At 42.0% G+C, this 17,538-nt stretch overlaps 1 protein-coding gene across 50 annotated transcripts in view; it reads right to left on the bottom strand.

Moving 5' to 3' along the window:
- Positions 1-1,823: 1,823 nt before the first annotated feature.
- LOC310846537 (uncharacterized protein) overlaps positions 1,824-17,538 on the bottom strand; it is a 138,176-nt gene continuing 122,461 nt past the window's right edge. For 48 of the 50 annotated variants that reach the window (XM_083743223.1, XM_083743256.1, XM_083743245.1 and 45 more), the window contains 12 exons: positions 17,145-17,261; positions 13,376-13,414; positions 13,203-13,241; positions 13,068-13,097; positions 12,349-12,387; positions 12,188-12,226; positions 10,407-10,436; positions 9,926-10,033; positions 9,320-9,382; positions 7,909-7,947; positions 6,349-6,378; positions 1,824-4,506 (listed from right to left, as the gene is read on the bottom strand). In XM_083743223.1, the coding sequence (XP_083599349.1) occupies positions 4,420-4,506; positions 6,349-6,378; positions 7,909-7,947; positions 9,320-9,382; positions 9,926-10,033; positions 10,407-10,436; positions 12,188-12,226; positions 12,349-12,387; positions 13,068-13,097; positions 13,203-13,241; positions 13,376-13,414; positions 17,145-17,261 (660 nt within the window). In that variant the 3' untranslated portion in view covers positions 1,824-4,419. The remainder of the gene's footprint in view (positions 4,507-6,348; positions 6,379-7,908; positions 7,948-9,319; positions 9,383-9,925; positions 10,034-10,406; positions 10,437-12,187; positions 12,227-12,348; positions 12,388-13,067; positions 13,098-13,202; positions 13,242-13,375; positions 13,415-17,144; positions 17,262-17,538) is intronic. The other 2 variants (XM_083743227.1, XM_083743258.1) reach the window with 1 other exon arrangement.

The raw sequence follows: 17,538 nt of genomic DNA, 5'->3' as shown, positions 1-17,538 counted from the left end.
AATTCCAGATTCATAAGGCCTATGGGTATGTTTCTCTTATTTTAAAGGCCTATTGTGCTCTCTTTGAATGCTATTAAGTTTCTGTTTCTGAAACAAGAACCCTGAGTTCTTCCTTAACTCATATTCTCTGAAGAATATTTGGGAGTGGCAGGTGTAGCAAGTAAAAAGTGAAGACAATGATGAAGCCACAGCCACAAACAGAGAATTGTCTGTCCATACCGGTTCCATTATGTCTCTTTTCTGACTAGATGCACAGAATGGTAATATATTTTGTGTGACTTTACAGAATGTTATGTACAGTGGTACCTCAGGTTAAGTACTTAATTTGTTCCAGAGGTCCGTACTTAACCTGAAACTGTTCTTAACCTGAAGCACCACTTTAGCTAATGGGGCCTCCTGCTGCCGCCGCGCTGCTAGAGAACTATTTCTGTTCTCATCCTGAAGCAAAGTTCTTAACCTAAAGCACTATTTCTGGGTTAGCGGAGTCTGTAACCTGAAGCGTATGTAACCTGTAGGTACCACTGTACCAGTATGTCTCTGGTACTGGATATAAATATGAATTTATACATGGCACTAAGGTCCTCTTCTCATGGTAGACTGTTAGTGTAGTATTTGCCGCAGTGTGGTCCCCAGGGTGGAATGTACAATGCCCTCTTTAAAACTGTTTACAGTGGTACCTCGGGTTACATACGCTTCAGGTTACAGACTCCCCTAACCCAGAAATAGTGCTTCAGGTTAAGAACTTTGCTTCAGGATGAGAACAGAAATCGTTCTCCGGTGGCGCGGCGGGCGGCAGCAGGAGGCCCTATTAGCTAAAGTGGTGCTTCAGGTTAAGAACAGTTTCAGGTTAAGTACGGACCTCCGGAACGAATTAAGTACTTAACCCGAGGTACCACTGTATCTGTGAAGCAGTCTGTGTGGCTGGCTTTGTCTTGAGATGCTATGAATGCAGGTTCTTCTTCTTTGGCATTCACTCATAGCCGAGTGAGATTGTCTTCCATGAACACGGTCTTAACAGTGAGTCCATAAGTGACTGTGGAGGCCAATTCTGGACCCACAAGTGAAAGGCGCTAATAAATGCTTTCAGCAATGGAAGCTATATTGTGGCCAACCATCTGTAAATTCCTAAATTTAATGTTCATTTACATAGAACTAGCCTGGCCACAAAATTCCCTAGTGGAATTTTAATCATTGGATTTGTTGATGAGCACTTAAAATTGTATTCTTATCTTAGAAAATGTTAAAGACGGACTTATCTGCACAATTATTCAAAGCTTTCACCCCCAGCTGCATTTCAGCCATTCTACTGAAACATTTATTTATTTATTTATTTATTTGGTGGTGTATACAAAACAACGACGTCAGTCTGTCATTTTGGCAAAGGGATATATTTGATTCATGTTCATCATTCCTTCCTACTCTTATCCCATCTTGCAAGAGACACACATACTAGCTCATCATATGGGATGTGTAAGTGATTACATCTACTGACATTAGAAAGAATATAGAGGGTGGGTGGAGGAGGTTGAATAATGTATGTCAACATCCTGAAATGCATAATTAATTATATTTCAGAAGCATATATATATATATGTTGCTTTGGTGTCTATTTCCAGCTATCTGAAAGCACCAGATTCCCTTAGTTTCCCTAAAGCACTACATTCCCTTAAATAAACCTTTAGGCATTCCCGTTTCAATATATAGCCAGAATATCTAGCTTATGTTCCCAAGCGTAAACTTTATGAAACCCACGTAAATTGGCTTCTTCAGTCTCTCAAATACAGTTACTGAAAATAGAACAACAAATTGCAAAGACACGGCAGTTCATATGAAACCAATAATAAATTTATTAGAACAATTTAATACCTATTCAAATGAACAGTATATTACATCCTGAAGACCTTTCAAAGTTGTATCTATCGATTGGTTTTGAACAGAATCCTAAAAGCCTTATTTGAGAAAAAAATGTGTTTTTGCCACAAGCTATGTAAAACAATGATGCAAGCTTTAAAGGGTTAGGCACATGTGAACACTAAGGGGGGCAGCCATGGTTACTTAGAGTAGATCCATTTAAATCACAATGGACTTAAGTGACTTGAGTCCATCAATTCCAAAAGGTCTACTTTGAATATGACTGGCTTAAGAGTGAGACTGAAAAACCCTTTCCTGACAGTTAATTATCTGACTACCAAAGGTCCATAGAATTTTAATAGAGTTTAGGCTCAACCTGAATCCTCTCTCTTGTATTTTATAGCTTCTAAAGTGTCGTGGAGGTTCCTGCTTTAGGGATGTTACAATAAGGACTTCAATAGCCATGTAATATTGTTCAGAATGTTCCAAATTCTGATTTTGAGCTATGAACAACACCCAATAAAATAAACACCTATTGTTTATTTTATTTTTTATTTCCCGCCCTTCACTCTTAAGGCCTCAAGAGCATTAAAACACAACATGAAAAACAACTTAAAACAACTTAATAACCATAAAAATAAGCGGGGTCCTACGAACATACACTTTGAGAAACTCTTTGTACTTTTATAATCTGAGGTACTTGAAGTGGGATTTAAAAAAAAAATCCTTCAAGCACTGCTGAATTCTGACTCCGGATGTGCTTGATAAACACACTAATTTAATTGCAAATAGTCTGTTTTAACTGAATTAAGGATAATGATGTGTCGTCCTAATTCTATTCAAACAAAAGGCCCATTTTAAAATGCCTATGCCGTTTCTAAGTTTAAGGACATGTTATACTAAAGATGACAGGAATTTAAGTGGTCTTAAATTTCTGAAACCTTTAAAAAAGTTATATGCAAACACAAAGCATGCTGTTGCAGAAAAAAAATACCCCATTGTATTAGAGGGTCAGAGGCAATGTAATAAACATTTTTAATTTAGATCATCACTAGTGTACCTGGTACATACTGTATGTGATGCTATCACATTTCTCTCTAAGAGTCTGTTCATTGAGGGGGGGTGGATCCACAAGTAGGGGTGGGTGTTGTTGTTTTTAAATTAAAAAAATAGCCCAAACATTTGTAATTTTAGAACAAGCCTTCTCAAAATGTATGTCCTCATCATCCCTGCTTGAGAGGTGTCTGAAAGGCAAGCCTTTTGAGTTACAGACTGGATGGGGTTGATTTAAAACAAAAACAAAAATTATAACTACGTTGTAGGGTAGCTGGCAACTGGTAACTTAGGGAGGAGCTAGGGTTGATCTACTGGAGCTGGCTGGAGATAAGGGACCCTGAGCAGTTTCCCACCCTCTTGTAAGTAAGATGATGCCACACAAGTAAGGACTGTAGCTCTAGTGAAGAAACGGCACCACCAAAAACCTGGGACAGGATGCAATTGCTAGCTTTGAGCAGGACAGAATCAATCAACTTTTGCTCCATATTATTGTGGCCATTTTGCTTGGCCTTCGGAAGGCAAGTTAGGCAAGAGGGGATTTACAGAAACATTGTGGAATTTTAATTTGTGCATCCAGCACAAGTTCACCCCATCAGTAAAAGCCTTGATGTCATAGCTATTTGTATGAATATAGGAATGCTCAAGCTTGTGAGTGGTTCCTGGTTATTTAAATCCAAGCATCTATTTGAAATTGAATATAGCTTATCTTTATTCTCTTATAATCATCATAAAGGTCTGACATAATTGTGCTTATGAAGAAGAGGGAATGTTGAGATATTCACCACAAGAATAGTTTCTCTTTCGTAATCTCTAGGCTGATTACTATAAATTCACTGAGGATAATCATCCTTGTTATCTTATTGTGGGTCACTTTCTGAAAATTAAGGTGTATTTGCTGGAGGTTTGGATTATTACCATTCTATACATCCATTTAGGGGTCTTGGCATGTGGGAGCTATCACTCTTCTAGGACCACAAGCCAACATTTTAAAATATGTTTAATTCTCTTGATAACAATAGGCCTAGCCTATTGTAGGCAACTCTGTATTGGGAAAATTTTAATGCCTAATGTTTTACAATTTTTTATGTGCTGTAAGCTGTCCAGGGTGGCTGGGGAAATCTAGCCAGATGGGCAAGGTATATATAATAATAATATTATTATTACTATTGTTACTAAATGGATTGTCACCTATAACTCCCAAATTCTTCAGAACGAATAGAATCCTGCTTAGAGCAAATGCAGAGGAAGCATTCATTACATCTCAAGAAGCAAATAAAACATCATATTTCTTGCAATTAATATCCCTACTTCATACGACGCATATGAAGCTCTGCTATGAAAATAAAGAGACAAGAAGAGTCAGTGTCATGACCTATTGCATTGTTAACCCAGGGATGGGAATGGGGAGGAATAAATGTTTTATCAGTCCATAAATTTGACTCAATCGTTTCATATAGAAAGTAGTATTCTGTTGAAGAAGCCAATCTTCCTTATTGGTATGGCTTCAGAAGTTTAGATCATCCATTGAATAAGAGATAGTAGAGGTGCGAGAACACTGAAAAGTGTCAGGCTGAAGATCGGTTGTTTGCCAGAAGCGTCCTGCAAAAGAACACACATATATAATAACCCTAGCGTCCTGCAAAAGAACACACATATATAATAACTCTAGCGTCCTGCAAAAGAACACACATATATAATAATTCTAGAATCAGTTTCTAGTATTGTGAGGCAGTGAAAAAATTCCCTTTCTGCATAGTTGTAGAAACCTCTTCCAGCCCTCATATTTACCCCATGCAAAAAAGCCCCACAACACATTACAGCAGTTCTATACATGATTTCTCTCAATTAGGTTCAGTGAGGCTTACTCTTAAGTCAGTAGGCCTAAGAATGCAACCTTAGCCTTTCCTCATAGGAAAGTGCTTTAATTGCTCGGTCATTTGGGCAGTAGTCGTTTTCTGCACCTTTTTCTAGCTCTGAAATATCCTAGCACACAGTATTCCTAATGCGCACACGCAAGAGACTTCTATAATGGCATTATGGCACTCATCATTTTTTATTTTCAATCCCTTCCGCTAGTAATTTGCATCATAAAATATGCATGTTTCATGGCTGGCACACAATGAATTGATGTTTAAAGTAAACTACCTTTGCTGGGGAGTCACAGATCCTTTCAGTGCCTATTGGCCACAATGTGAATCCCTTGGCCCTTTCTTCCACTGAATTTTGGTGGGCATTTATTTTGTTGCCCATTCCCCAGTTTGGAGAGCTCCATTTGGAAGGTTTCGAAATCTGCTTGGATTCCCACCATCACAAATAATTTGGTGGCATCCACAAACCCAACCACCTGACTGCACATCATTTATGAATAAGGCCTTGTCTGCTCATGAGGTGGTAGAATGAACTGTACTGCTTCAGACTGCCAGTGGAAGCATCACAATCATTAAGTTTCCCTATGTTAAAAAGCAATAGCCCAAACATGTACTTGAAAGTGGAAATTTCAAACAGAGAAGAGGCCAGGATAAAACCTTTCTCCCTCACATCCTAGGTTTTTGTTTTGCTTGCAGTGAACTTGTGGGAAACTTTCAAAAAATGGCACGCACCACCTTCAGAACGCAGTGGTACAGTCCATTCTGCCACTGCATTACGATGCCTGAGATTAAATAGCATCAGTCTCTGGACAAGTCCTGAGGGTACTTCACTATTTACCTTCCGGATAACCCATCCTTTTATCCTATGACTTAGGATCCTTTGGCTAAAGTCCAACTACAAAATGTTAACAGGACTGTAATTTTTACAAGTTACGGTAAGAACCCTTTTTGAACAAAAGATATGTGAAAACTCCCATTTAAATACAAAGTGGTGTGTGTGACTAATTTTAACAGTAAAAGGAGCAGGCAGGAGAGGGACTTTGAATCCTCCTCCTCTCTTGCCTTTTCCTCTTCTTGTCAATTGCTGCAAGTAATTTTCTCCCTATGCAGCTCTGATACTAGAAGTGAATTGGAAGTGGAGAAAATACCTGGAGTGTGGAAGAAAGGGAGGGTCCACTCCCCTCTCCTGCACCCTCCCTTTGAGAAACCCAATCCACATTTCTACTGTACACATACATTGGGTGGATATACAAGAGAGAGAGAAAGGTGTCTGCTCCCTTAGACTCCAGTGCATCACTTCAAAGCATTGTTAGAAGAGGAAGAGGAAGAGGAAGAGGAAGAGGAAGAGGAAGAGGAAGAAGAAGAAGAAGAAGAAGAAGAAGAAGAAGAAGAAGGCGCCCAGATGTGGCAGTCAACCAAAAGTTGCACAAAAAGATCAATGCACATTTCTAGTCTATGCCACCAACTCAATAACATCCAATATTGTTCACAGTATAATTTTGAACATGGCCATTGTCATTTAACAGAAATAAGGAAGGGGGGGGTGTAAATGTTCTGAAAACAGTGTACTTACAGAGTGAGGAGCCTGATTGCTTTGAAAACCCTGTAGAAGGGGGGAAATGAGTGCAAATTATTTCAGCAACTCAGTCTCGGCACATTCATAGTAAGTCCTCATATGGCCTCAAGGTGCAGAGGCCTTTCTGTGCATAGCCTAGGAGCCTCTGGCTCATGATGGGACCTCCAGAGCCCAGAATTCCCCCTTTTCTTATTGAAACACAGTTCCCTCCAGATTTCTAAGATGTGGCACAGATTTTTGCCAAGGAGGAGTTTGGCAGCACTCCTACACAGAAGCAAGGCACTTTCTTCTGTAAGGGCATAGAAAACTGCAACCATGCAGATTGTTCAACAAAATTTACTCTTTAAGAATACACACGATCACAGACTTGCGGCACATTCCTATACTTGTTTATTTGTGAAGAAGTCTGGCAGAATTAAAGGCCAACAACTCCCATGAAAGTGTATTTTAGGCAGCAATTCTAAGCACACTTACTAGGAAGTAAATCCCACTGAATTCAGTCAAGCTTACTTTTGTGTAGAGATATATCGGATTAGGCTATTAGTGTTAACTTGTGAAAATATCACAGCACATGATAAAGCGAGTTCTCCTTCATGAAGAGCACATGTTGCGATGGGGGGACCATGACATCCCCTGTTGCTGGGCGGGTTAGTATGGATGGCCACAAATTTGATTGGGCACCTCCAATTGTTGCTGGGGAGAATTTAATGTTGCAGAATTGTTTGATTGATGGGGTGCTATTTATTCCCTGTGTGCAGCGTTGAGCTTCCTCTTTTCACTGCGCACATCGGTTTACCCACCCACTTTCCCTATATTTAGGGTTTGTTTGTGATGACCTTGCTATGCCTGTCATGGGGTCATCTGCCTTTGGAGCAGGGGCCTGGTAGGAATTTTTACCATTTGGCTGATTGGCTGGTGCCATTTGGTTTTTTGCCTACTGCGTAGCAAATCATCACAACTTGTAAGGTTGCGGTTAGGCATTGGTTAATTTTGGTTGGTGGAGGGGATGTGGTTGGCTGTGCCTGCCCCTCCAATGCTGCTGCTGTAAGGGAATTCCAGTAAAGGAATCCAGGGGCTCCCCATGCTCTTTTTTGAACGCCTGGCAAGAGGCTAGGGCCACACAAAAGCCCCTGGGAGCATTTGGGGAGAGGTGAGAGCCTGGCGCCCAGCTCTATTCTCTCCCCAAAAATGTTTACCCTTAGTGACTTCCGCAGGCTTGCGGTTGTCAGTTCTGTTCCTACCTCTATGTAGGAACAGATAGTCACTAACCAATGCCTAAGCAACCACTCCCATACTGTAATTCAATAAAGTTGTGGCCAAAATTATGCCAAAAACAAAACAAAAATGTTGTGTGAACTGTGTCTTTATTTGGGGGTGTCCTGGGGGGCCCTGACATGCAATAAACCAGTTTTAATACTGGGTCGAGTGCTTCATGATTGATGACAGTCCCGGACTATTTAGGAGCTTTGCTGATACTTTCAAAGTCATATATATACTTTTAGAAATGCTCTCCAAGCCAAGAAAAAGATTAAAAGCTAATGCAGAAAGGTTGCTTACCTTGTTGGAACCATATGGCCTACTTCCGTATGGTGAACCCTGTAAAAATGAGAAACCCATTGAATCTAGAAAACGTGCGCTACTATCCAGCTGGGGTGGAGGAATCACCTACTCAGTTATGGTCCTCCTTGTGAACATTGGCCACTGATTCTAACCAAGGTTACAGAACAATCCTAGAAATGTAAACTCAGAAGAAAGCTCCATTGGGTTCAATGGAGTTTACTCCCAGATAAGCAGATACAGGATTGTCCCTCGCTTTTCAGCACCAGTGTGTAAATACTCTTTGGTTTTAAAAGTATTTAGTCACATATTTTGAAAGAGCAGGCGAAAGCCTACTTCATAAGGATAGCAAAATAACAACAACAAACCTATGGTTACGTGAAACATACTCAGTAAACACACAAGACATAACCGACTGTACTTTTGAATAAATGAGGTATACTATTCATTGTATCAAATTGTAGATTTCAATGGAAGTCTCATAAAGTTCAACGAAAAATGCAGAAGACCCAGTGGATCAGTTCATTCCCTAAGTCAGTTCATGCATAAGGTCCATCTATTCCAACTGTCTGTTCAAAGAGTCCAATAATCCACATGAAGGGTTGTTACAGTTCCACAGAATCCTTTCACAGAGTCTAAAGACAAGGATTTCTGGAATATTAGCCTTGTTTCGCCATCCTAGGCTTCATCAGTAGAACAGGCTCATACACTACTATGCTATAAGATCCACTATCCTGTAATGCTGTTCTACTGACAACCCTTCATGTGGATTATTGGACTCTTTGTACAGCCGGTTACTTCATAAGGATGACATAGGCTTGAAATCCAAATGAATTAAGTGTTTTCAAACTTTCTACCCTGAGAGAACTACTGCCATGCCTACTTGTCTGCTAAGGAATATGGGTGTATCTGCCATAAAACCCTTTTGTTGCCCAGTTTCACACTCGGTTCTCATGAGGCACTGGCTAGGCCTGTTGAGTTTCACTGTAACTGGGAAAGATTAGGAGTGACGGGCAGCTTTGCTTTCTTTGCTGCCATTGGAAGGAGCAGCAATCATGTTGACATCCTGCCCGCCATTTTGAATCCTTCAAACAACATGCAAGACCTAGCAGAATTCTGTGGCACTGTGAGGGGGACAGGGCAGTGGCAACAAAAAATAGTGAGGGTATTGTGAGAAAGCTGCCTTATTTTTCTCTGAGGGTGAGAAAAAGAAAAATCTCCAAAACTTCCTCAGAAAAAATGTCTTCTGATAAATTTTGTCTCGGCTCTGAAAAGCATAAAGCACATTGCCATATCATATTGAGAGGACAAAGCAATTTAGCATGGCTCCATGATGATTTACTGAGAAGTTAGTTCTACAAAGTTTATTGGTACTTATAAATAACAAATACATTTGTTAAACAGTCCTTACATATCCACCATATTGGCTGCCTAGCCGTCCGCCACCATACTGGCTACTTCCATAGGGGTAACCCTAGAATCAAAACAGAAATGAGAAAATAAATAAATATATATATATTAAAAATGTAAACACCAATATTTTATTTGTTAATGCTGTAGAGAAAATTTCTGTCTTGTCCACCACCATGCTGGCTACTTTGGTTTCCACCATTCTGGTACAATCCTGTAAAGGAAAGCTCTGATTTTATCCACCACTCATGTAAAAAAGAAAAAAGCTCCATATATAAGCCAAACTACCGGTAAATAAGATGTTGGAGTACTGTGACTGGAGCTCCTGTTTCTCTTTTTTGCACTGGGGGAGAGGTAGAAGCCTCTGTAGAAGTTTTTCAATGCAACCCCTCTCCCCCAATATTATTCAAAGCTGAAAGGGATACAGGCACAATATGGGTGCCTCTAGGTTTCAATCTCCACAACTACTAGTTGCACAAAATTGGCACACTGAAATTGGTTACCCCACAAAATAGCCCTGAACTGAAGGGCTTTAAGGCTGCTTTTTGAAAAACAAAAATATTTCACAAGCTCCTAAATGTAAATTCTGTTGAAAATTGTTCCTTACTTGTCCATATCGTCCACCACCATATTGATTGTTGCCGCCATATTGGCCATATTGGCCGTATTGGCCTCCTTGGCTGCCACCATACTGGCTACTTCCTGACTGAGAACCCTGTAAAAACAACAACACATAAGGCAGGTTTTTAATGCAATTAATGTGGTTGAAGTTTATTCCTTGTCCCTATATGGGGTCAGAAGGACAATTACTTAGAAATAATGCTATTTGTTCGTATCTTTTAAGGGTAATATAGATATGTTTAAAATATATGCCACAACAGACTAGCCTCAAACATTTAATAACTGAAACAGTACACACAAGAGATTAGGTGGACAACCACAAAAGAATTAGCTGCACTCATGCTGCAGAAAACAGGAGTTTTGGAAAGTAGTTCATTCATAAATAGACAAACACACACAAACAAATGCATCCGTCTCATATGGCTTCCAAAACATAAAAATGAATACAGCAGGCAATGGGTACTTACAGTCATTCCACCCGGACAATAACACCCAGGCTGAAAAGAAAACACAAAACACTTGTCATATTTCTTTGGCAATCTTACTAGAATGCCATTTTTATGGAGGAATTTTGTGTGAATTAAGATTGATCAATGATTCTTTACACTTTAAAAACCACGAAACGCAACCCTGTATCGGGAAATTTTTAAATGTTTAATGTTTTACAATTCTCTATGTGTTGTAAGCTACCCTGAGTGACTGAGGAAACCCAGCAAGATGTGTGGGATATAAATAATAAAATTATTATTAATTATTATTATTATTCTGGACCCTAAAACTTCAGCTCTTAGTTCTTCCAAGATGCATTTTCCGAACACTGCTAAGGTTTCGGTTTTGATATTCTTCTTTGTATTTCATTTCTGTTGCATTGTCTACATTAGATAGCAACCCTGTTTGCACAGGGTGTGTTGTCTTAAAAATTCAGGTACACTCAGCTGGCTTGTACCTGAATGTATGCGGTGAGTGCTCACACCTTTCTTTGTGGGTGCCCTTTGCGGGACTGCGCGCGGCATCGCGGTCCACTTGGGACCCACCAGCTGGTTGGGCTGGCCTGCCTCCATGTGCTAGTCATTGGAGGTTCCCGCCAAACCTCAGTTAGCCAATCAGCCCTGCAGGGAGGCGGGGCCAGCTGTTTAAATAGGAGGCGGAGCTGGCAGCAACCATGTGATTGGCTCTGGAATTTCACCCACCCACCCAACCAACCAACCAACCAACCCTCCCTTTGTTTAATGCTTTTTTGCAGGTTAACCATTTTCCTTCCTGTTCAGCGGGTGCTGTTCAGTGGTTGCTGTTGAAGAGCTGGGAAGGAATTTCCTTGCATTGGCAGGTTTGGCCTTCCCTGTAGCAATTCGTCACAACTTTGGCGGTTTTAGGCCTTGGGCGGAATCCTTTAGTCTGTCTTTCTTAAATGGGGGGGCGTAAAGTGGTGACTCCCCCCCCCATGGCGATTCCAGGGTTCCCTCTTGTTATGTACTGAGGCCAGCATACCTTGAGGACTATGAATGCAACCTCCCAGACAGGACTGGAACTTAGAGGGGAGGGGTGTTAGGTACTGAGTTGAATAGAATTCAGAATGCAGCAGTCTGATTGGTCCTAGAACAATAGGATTCAGAATGCAGCAGTCTGATTGGTCCTAGAACAATAGGATCCAGAATGCAGCAGTCTGATTGGTCCACAGGAGCCACCCAATCCAGCTCCAGGTGGAAGTGAATCCGCAACCTGACTGGCCTACAGGAGAATCCCGGAATTAGCCAATCACGTGGGGCCCATTGTGTAAATAATGTATATAAAGCAGACATTCTGGGGGAACTTCCATTCCTCCTCACCACTATGAGCTGAATAAAGAGCATGAAATCCACTCTCAACTCCAAGTATATTTCACCTCTTAAAGGGGTTTGTATATGGGAGTCTCTGGCCATACACTGAAAGGTTGTCAGTAAACTCCCCTGCGTTGCAGGGATATGGGGTGGGCTGCCAGCGTATACAAGTGTCTTGCTGTGCACCCTCCCATATCCCATTCACCCTGAAGAGCCCCAGTTCCCCCAGCTGGGGGGCTGGGAGGGATACACACCCAATGCCTAAGCCAAGGTCTTCCTACGTCTGAAAGGTTTAATAAAGTTGTGGCCAATTTTTAATCCCATAACACGTTGTCATGAGTCATTATTCCTTCTGGTGGTCTCTCGGGGCTGGCGGGGGGGTGTCCGCCTGGGCATGCAATTAACAAGCATGGTAACGAGAAAATGCTTACCTGTCCACCAGGTTGCCTGCCTCCGGCATATGATGAGCTCTATATTTGCAAAAACAAACCAACAGGCTTTCATGTTCTAAACTTGTCTATCTATCACTACACAAGTCTACCAATAGCATCCAGTAATTACAGTATCAATTGTGTGAGGGAAAAATGCTTACCGGACTACCCTGCTGGCTTCCTGAAGGGGATGCTGAACCCTGTAATTATACAGTGAAAACACAGGTCATATATATAGCAATGGCTTTCTGATCTTTATACAGTATGCGGAATATGATAATAAATCTTTATGATAAAATAAAGTGGCCATTACACAGTCAACACAGACTGGAAAAAGCCTTGATTGCGGAGGGTTAGGCTAATATGAACTGACTCCTAAGGCATTAAATGTGGAAAAAGTTTGGTAAAGGAATCAGGGGAGAACGATGATGGTCTGTGGTCCAGCGGCCCATGATTAATCGGCTTCAAATCCTGATTAAGAAACAAAGTTAAATGGAAGCTGATTGGCCTCATCTGTGGTTGATACTGGCTTTGAGATGGAGACACATGATACAGCAACCTTGCTAAAGTTAAGCTGATCTGAGCCTAGTCAGTGTCTCCATAGACCACCTGGGAGCCCTATATATGTCTGATGCCTTGAATTTCACCATGGGAAAAAGTCAATATATTTATGTAATAAATAAAATAAAGGGGATGAGAGATGCAGACAAGAGCCACAATGTGATCATCTGTTTACCCGCAGAGCAGGCAAATGACAAATTGCACATCTGTTCTAAAATATTGCAGCAAATTCACAAAATATCTAAGCAAATTTATAAAATATTAAAGCAAATTTATGAAATATTAACATTTTGACATTAAATGTTAATATTAACATTACCTGTCCAGACTGGCTTCCTCCTGAGGACCCCTTAAAGCAATACACAAGCAATCAATTTCTGTGCTAATATGGCAAGATACCGATTTCTCTTTGTGTGGTTTCTTCCCCCCCCCTTTCTGCATGTTAACTTCTTACCTGTCCAACAGATTGACTGCCTCCTGAAGAAGTCGAGTTCTGTAAAAGAATAGGAAGTGTTTGTTTCTCTTCCTTTTAAAAAGCAACAACCAAGCAATCTTTGGGTGGTTTAGATTTCTTTTGGAAATAATAGAACGTCTATACCTCAATCCAGCTAGGTGCCAAATTCTTACCTTTCCACCAGGCTGACTGCCTCCTGAGGAAGAGTTGTTCTGCAAAAAATTAGGAATTGTTTGTTTCTGCTCCTGATACTTTGCGGTACGCTTCTTTGGAAACAGGTAAACGTCTACATTCTGACCCTGCTGCATGCGTCTCTAATGCTGGATGAGAGCAGCACCAATTTGCTTTGCATCCAGAGTTCCTTTCCTATGGCTCATGAGAAAGAGACTAAATCTACTACCACCTGCAGTCCTTCTGAACAGCTGACTGCTCCGATTGCTGATTTTTCTGACAGCAGTACACATGTGCATCTAGTGTGTGATAGGGTTTCTTTAAAGATATAAATAAGGTTGCTATATGGCCTGCTTGTCCAAGTTTAGGCCAGATTCTGAGCATGCCATCCAGCATGGGCCACATTTCCAGCTTCCATTTAAAAAATAGTAAATTACCAGACCCGGAGATATGAGGCAAAACCACAGGAAGATTCTGGCCAATTGTTTAGCAAGACGCCAAGTCTGTGTCTGCCTTCCATTGTCTTAGGAAGGATGACACAGCTATGATTGCCATACAGAATAGCAGCGATAGCCACCTTTGTTTCCCTCTTTCATAAACTGATGGCTACTGCTACTGCTGCTCGGGTGAGTGCTGGGTGGACCGCTCCCATTCCTGCTAACTCCATCTAGCCTAGGGGGCGGAGCCTGCACTCATCGCCACAGCTTAAGAGGCCTGAGAGAGGCCTCCGGGACACTACTGCTGCTGCTGCTCTAGTGAGTGCTGCATGGGAGGACCGCTCCCAAGCACGCCTGGAGGATGTGGACCATTTGGATCCCTTCCAATCGGGATTCAGGCCTCACCATGGGACTAAAACTGCCTTGGTCGCACTGGTTCTCCGGCGGGCTAGGGACAAAGGTGAGAGCTGTTTCCTAGTTCTGCTGGATCTCTCAGCAGCCTTTGACACCATCAACCATAACATCCTTCTGGACCGTCTAGAGGGGCTGGGAGCTGGGGGCACTGTTATACGGTGGTTCCGCTCCTTTCTCCTGGGCCGTGTCCAGAAAGTGGTGGTGGGGGATGAGTGTTCAGACCCCTGGGCCCTCACTTGTGGGGTGCCTCAGGGTTCCGTCCTGTCCCCCATGCTTTTTAATATCTATATGAAGCCGCTGGGAGAGATCATCAGGGGGTTTGGGCTGGGTTTTCATCAGTATGCAGATGACACCCAGCTCTACCTCTCATTTAAATCAGAACCAGTGAAGGTGGTGAAGGTCCTGTGTGAGTGCCTGGAGGCTAACAGATTGAGGTTGTTTTTGGGAGACAGGGGGCGGGCGGGTGTGGGGGATTCCCTGGTCCTGAATGGGGTAACTGTGCCCCTGAAGGACCAGGTGTGCAGCCTGGGAGTCATTTTGGACTCACAGCTGTCCATGGAGGCACAGGTTAATTCTGTGTCCAGGGCAGCTGTCTACCAGCTCCACCTGGTACGCAGGCTAAGACCCTAACTGCCCGCAGACTGTCTTGCCAGAGTGGTGCATGCTCTAGTTATCTCCCGCTTGGACTATTGCAACGCGCTCTACGTGGGGCTACCTTTGAAGGTGACCCGGAAACTGCAATTAATTCAGAATGCGGCGGCTAGACTGGTGACTGGGAGTGGCCGCCGGGACCACATAACACCGGTTCTGAGAGATCTGCATTGGCTCCCAGTGCGTTTCCGAGCACAATTCAAAGTGTTGGTGCTGACCTTTAAAGCCCTAAACGGCCTCGGTCCTGTATACCTGAAGGAGCGTCTCCACCCCCATCGTTCAGCCTGGACACTGAGATCCAGGGCCTTCTGGCGGTTCCCTCATTGCGAGAAGTAAGGTTACAGGGAACCAGGCAGAGGGCCTTCTCGGTAGTGGCACCCGCCCTGTGGAACGCCCTCCCAGCAGATGTCAAAGCAATAAACAACTACCTGACATTCAGAAGACATCTTAAGGCAGCCCTCTTTAGGGAAGTTTTTAATGTCTGATGCTGTACTGTTTTTAATATTCAGTTGGAAGCCGCCCAGAGTGGCTGGGGAAACCCAGCCAGATGGGCGGGGTATAAAAAATAAATTATTATTATTATTATTATTTTTACAAAGCAATGCAAGAAGCAATTTACGATCTCCTCCTTGTCAATGTATTTGCTCTTTTTTATAATCTATCTGAAGGGAAGCTGCCCAACTTTTCTGCTTCCTAGATTTTAATAGGCTTCTAAAAATAAGTCAGCTTAAGGCAAAGTATCTCATACAATCTTATGATTTCCAAGCCTGGTCCTGTATTTCCGATGCTTGAAGAAATCCCGTGGATACCAATCCCTTCGTCTCCCCTTCATCCTAAATCAAGATTCTTCTCCCACAGACACTGAACTCCAATGCAACTTTACATTTTGGCTCCCCTAATCCAAGATTCTACTTTTCTCCATTAACTTTTTAAAAATTGGATTCTTTAATTATGAGTGACTATGTATATAATATATAATCTTTCTTTCTTTCTTTCTTTCTTTCTTTCTTTCTTTCTTTCTTTCTTTCTTTCTTTCTTTCTTCTTTCTTTCTTTTCTTAGGGCCCTCGTATTTACGGGACCGCCTCTACTGGTATGCCCCGCAGAGGACCTTAAGGTCCATGAATAATCATAGTTTAGAGGTCCCAGGCCCTAAGGAAGTCAGATTATCCTCCACCAGGGCCAGGGCCTTCTCAGTAATGGCTCCGACTTGATGGAATGCTCTGTCCCATGAAACTAGGGCCCTGCAGGATTTAACCTCCTTCCGTCGGGCCTGTAAGACGGAGCTTTCCACCTGGCTTTCAATTTGAATTTAGCCTGATCTTTTATTCCCCTCTCTTCCCTCCCCCTCCTCTTTTTATGAAGATTACCTGCTCTGGGACCCCACAGCTAATTCTCCCCTGGCCTCCGCACTGGCCCAAATAGGACTAATTTAGCCAGTTAGCCCTGGTGACTATCTAATGTTTATTGGATGGATTTCCCCCCAAATTGATTTTTGAACTTGGAATTTATTGTTATTCACACTTTTATACTGTATTTTTGGTTGTATCACAATTAAGTGTTTTAAATTTGTTGTTAGCTGCCCTGAGCCTGGTTTTCTGAACTGGGAAGGGCGGGGTATAAATAAAAAAAAAATATTTATTTCTCTTTCATAGTTCCTTCAGTGCCCTTGAAAAAAGCTTTTGCCAAAATGCACTGGACATTTTACACAGAGAGAGAAAGAGAGAGAGAGAGAGAGAGAGAGAGAGAGAGAGAGAGAGAATAATTTTGAGATCTCATTTCTTTCTTTCTTTCTTTCTTTCTTTCTTTCTTTCTTTCTTTCTTTCTTTTGTCTGATGTCACTGCATTTTTTCCTCTTGATTTGCATAGCCGGCAGATTTGCTTAATATGCAGACTCGGCTGACCAGATTTGGAAAACTGCAGCATAGTATTTTGTTACTATTTCGCAGTTATCATAATGGTTCCTAACAGTTATTAGACTGAGCTGCGAACACATTCTGATAAACAGGAGAACACCAGTTTTCAAGACCCTTGGAAAGATTTCTCAAATGCATGTCTCAGCTCCACACATTAAAAGATGATCGCATCTTAGAAGTATATTTAAAGCATGATTACATTGGAATATTCTTTCTGGGACTAAACAAAAAGCCTTCTATTCCAATTCCAAATACTCATGGACCAAACCTGTACTAAGGAGCAGCCAATGTTCCACTTATAAAGGCGCATTCACTGTCAATGGTAAGAGAATTATAAATGGGAAAGATTTTTTACCTTTCCATATTGGCTGCCACTGCCGTACGATCCACCCTGCCCATACTGGCTGCCGCTGCTGCCGCCATATGATCCACTCTGCCCATACTGATTGCTGCCGCCACCGTATGAGCCACCCTGTCCAGAAAACAATTATTATTATTATTTTTAAAAAGGAGGTTTGTCACTGATGCACCATATTACCATATAAAAAAATCTACAGCAAGCCACTCTAAGCAGAAATAAGCAGAAAATCTTCTTGGCCCTGCTAGTACTCTTGATTCAGTGGGAGGCATCCATTCACTACTGGCAAATTTTGCAGATTTCGCCTCCTCCAGTCTCCAGCACCTCCTGAAAATCTCTTCTGGAAGGTCCCAGGAGCCTCTGGAAAAAATCTCCAAGGGACCTGCATAGA

This window comes from Podarcis gaigeae (assembly GCF_964106915.1).
Source record: "Podarcis gaigeae genome assembly, chromosome: 6".
Classification (NCBI taxonomy): domain Eukaryota; kingdom Metazoa; phylum Chordata; class Lepidosauria; order Squamata; family Lacertidae; genus Podarcis; species Podarcis gaigeae.
Note: the sequence above shows the minus strand (reverse complement) of the source record. Positions and strands in the feature narration are given on the sequence as shown.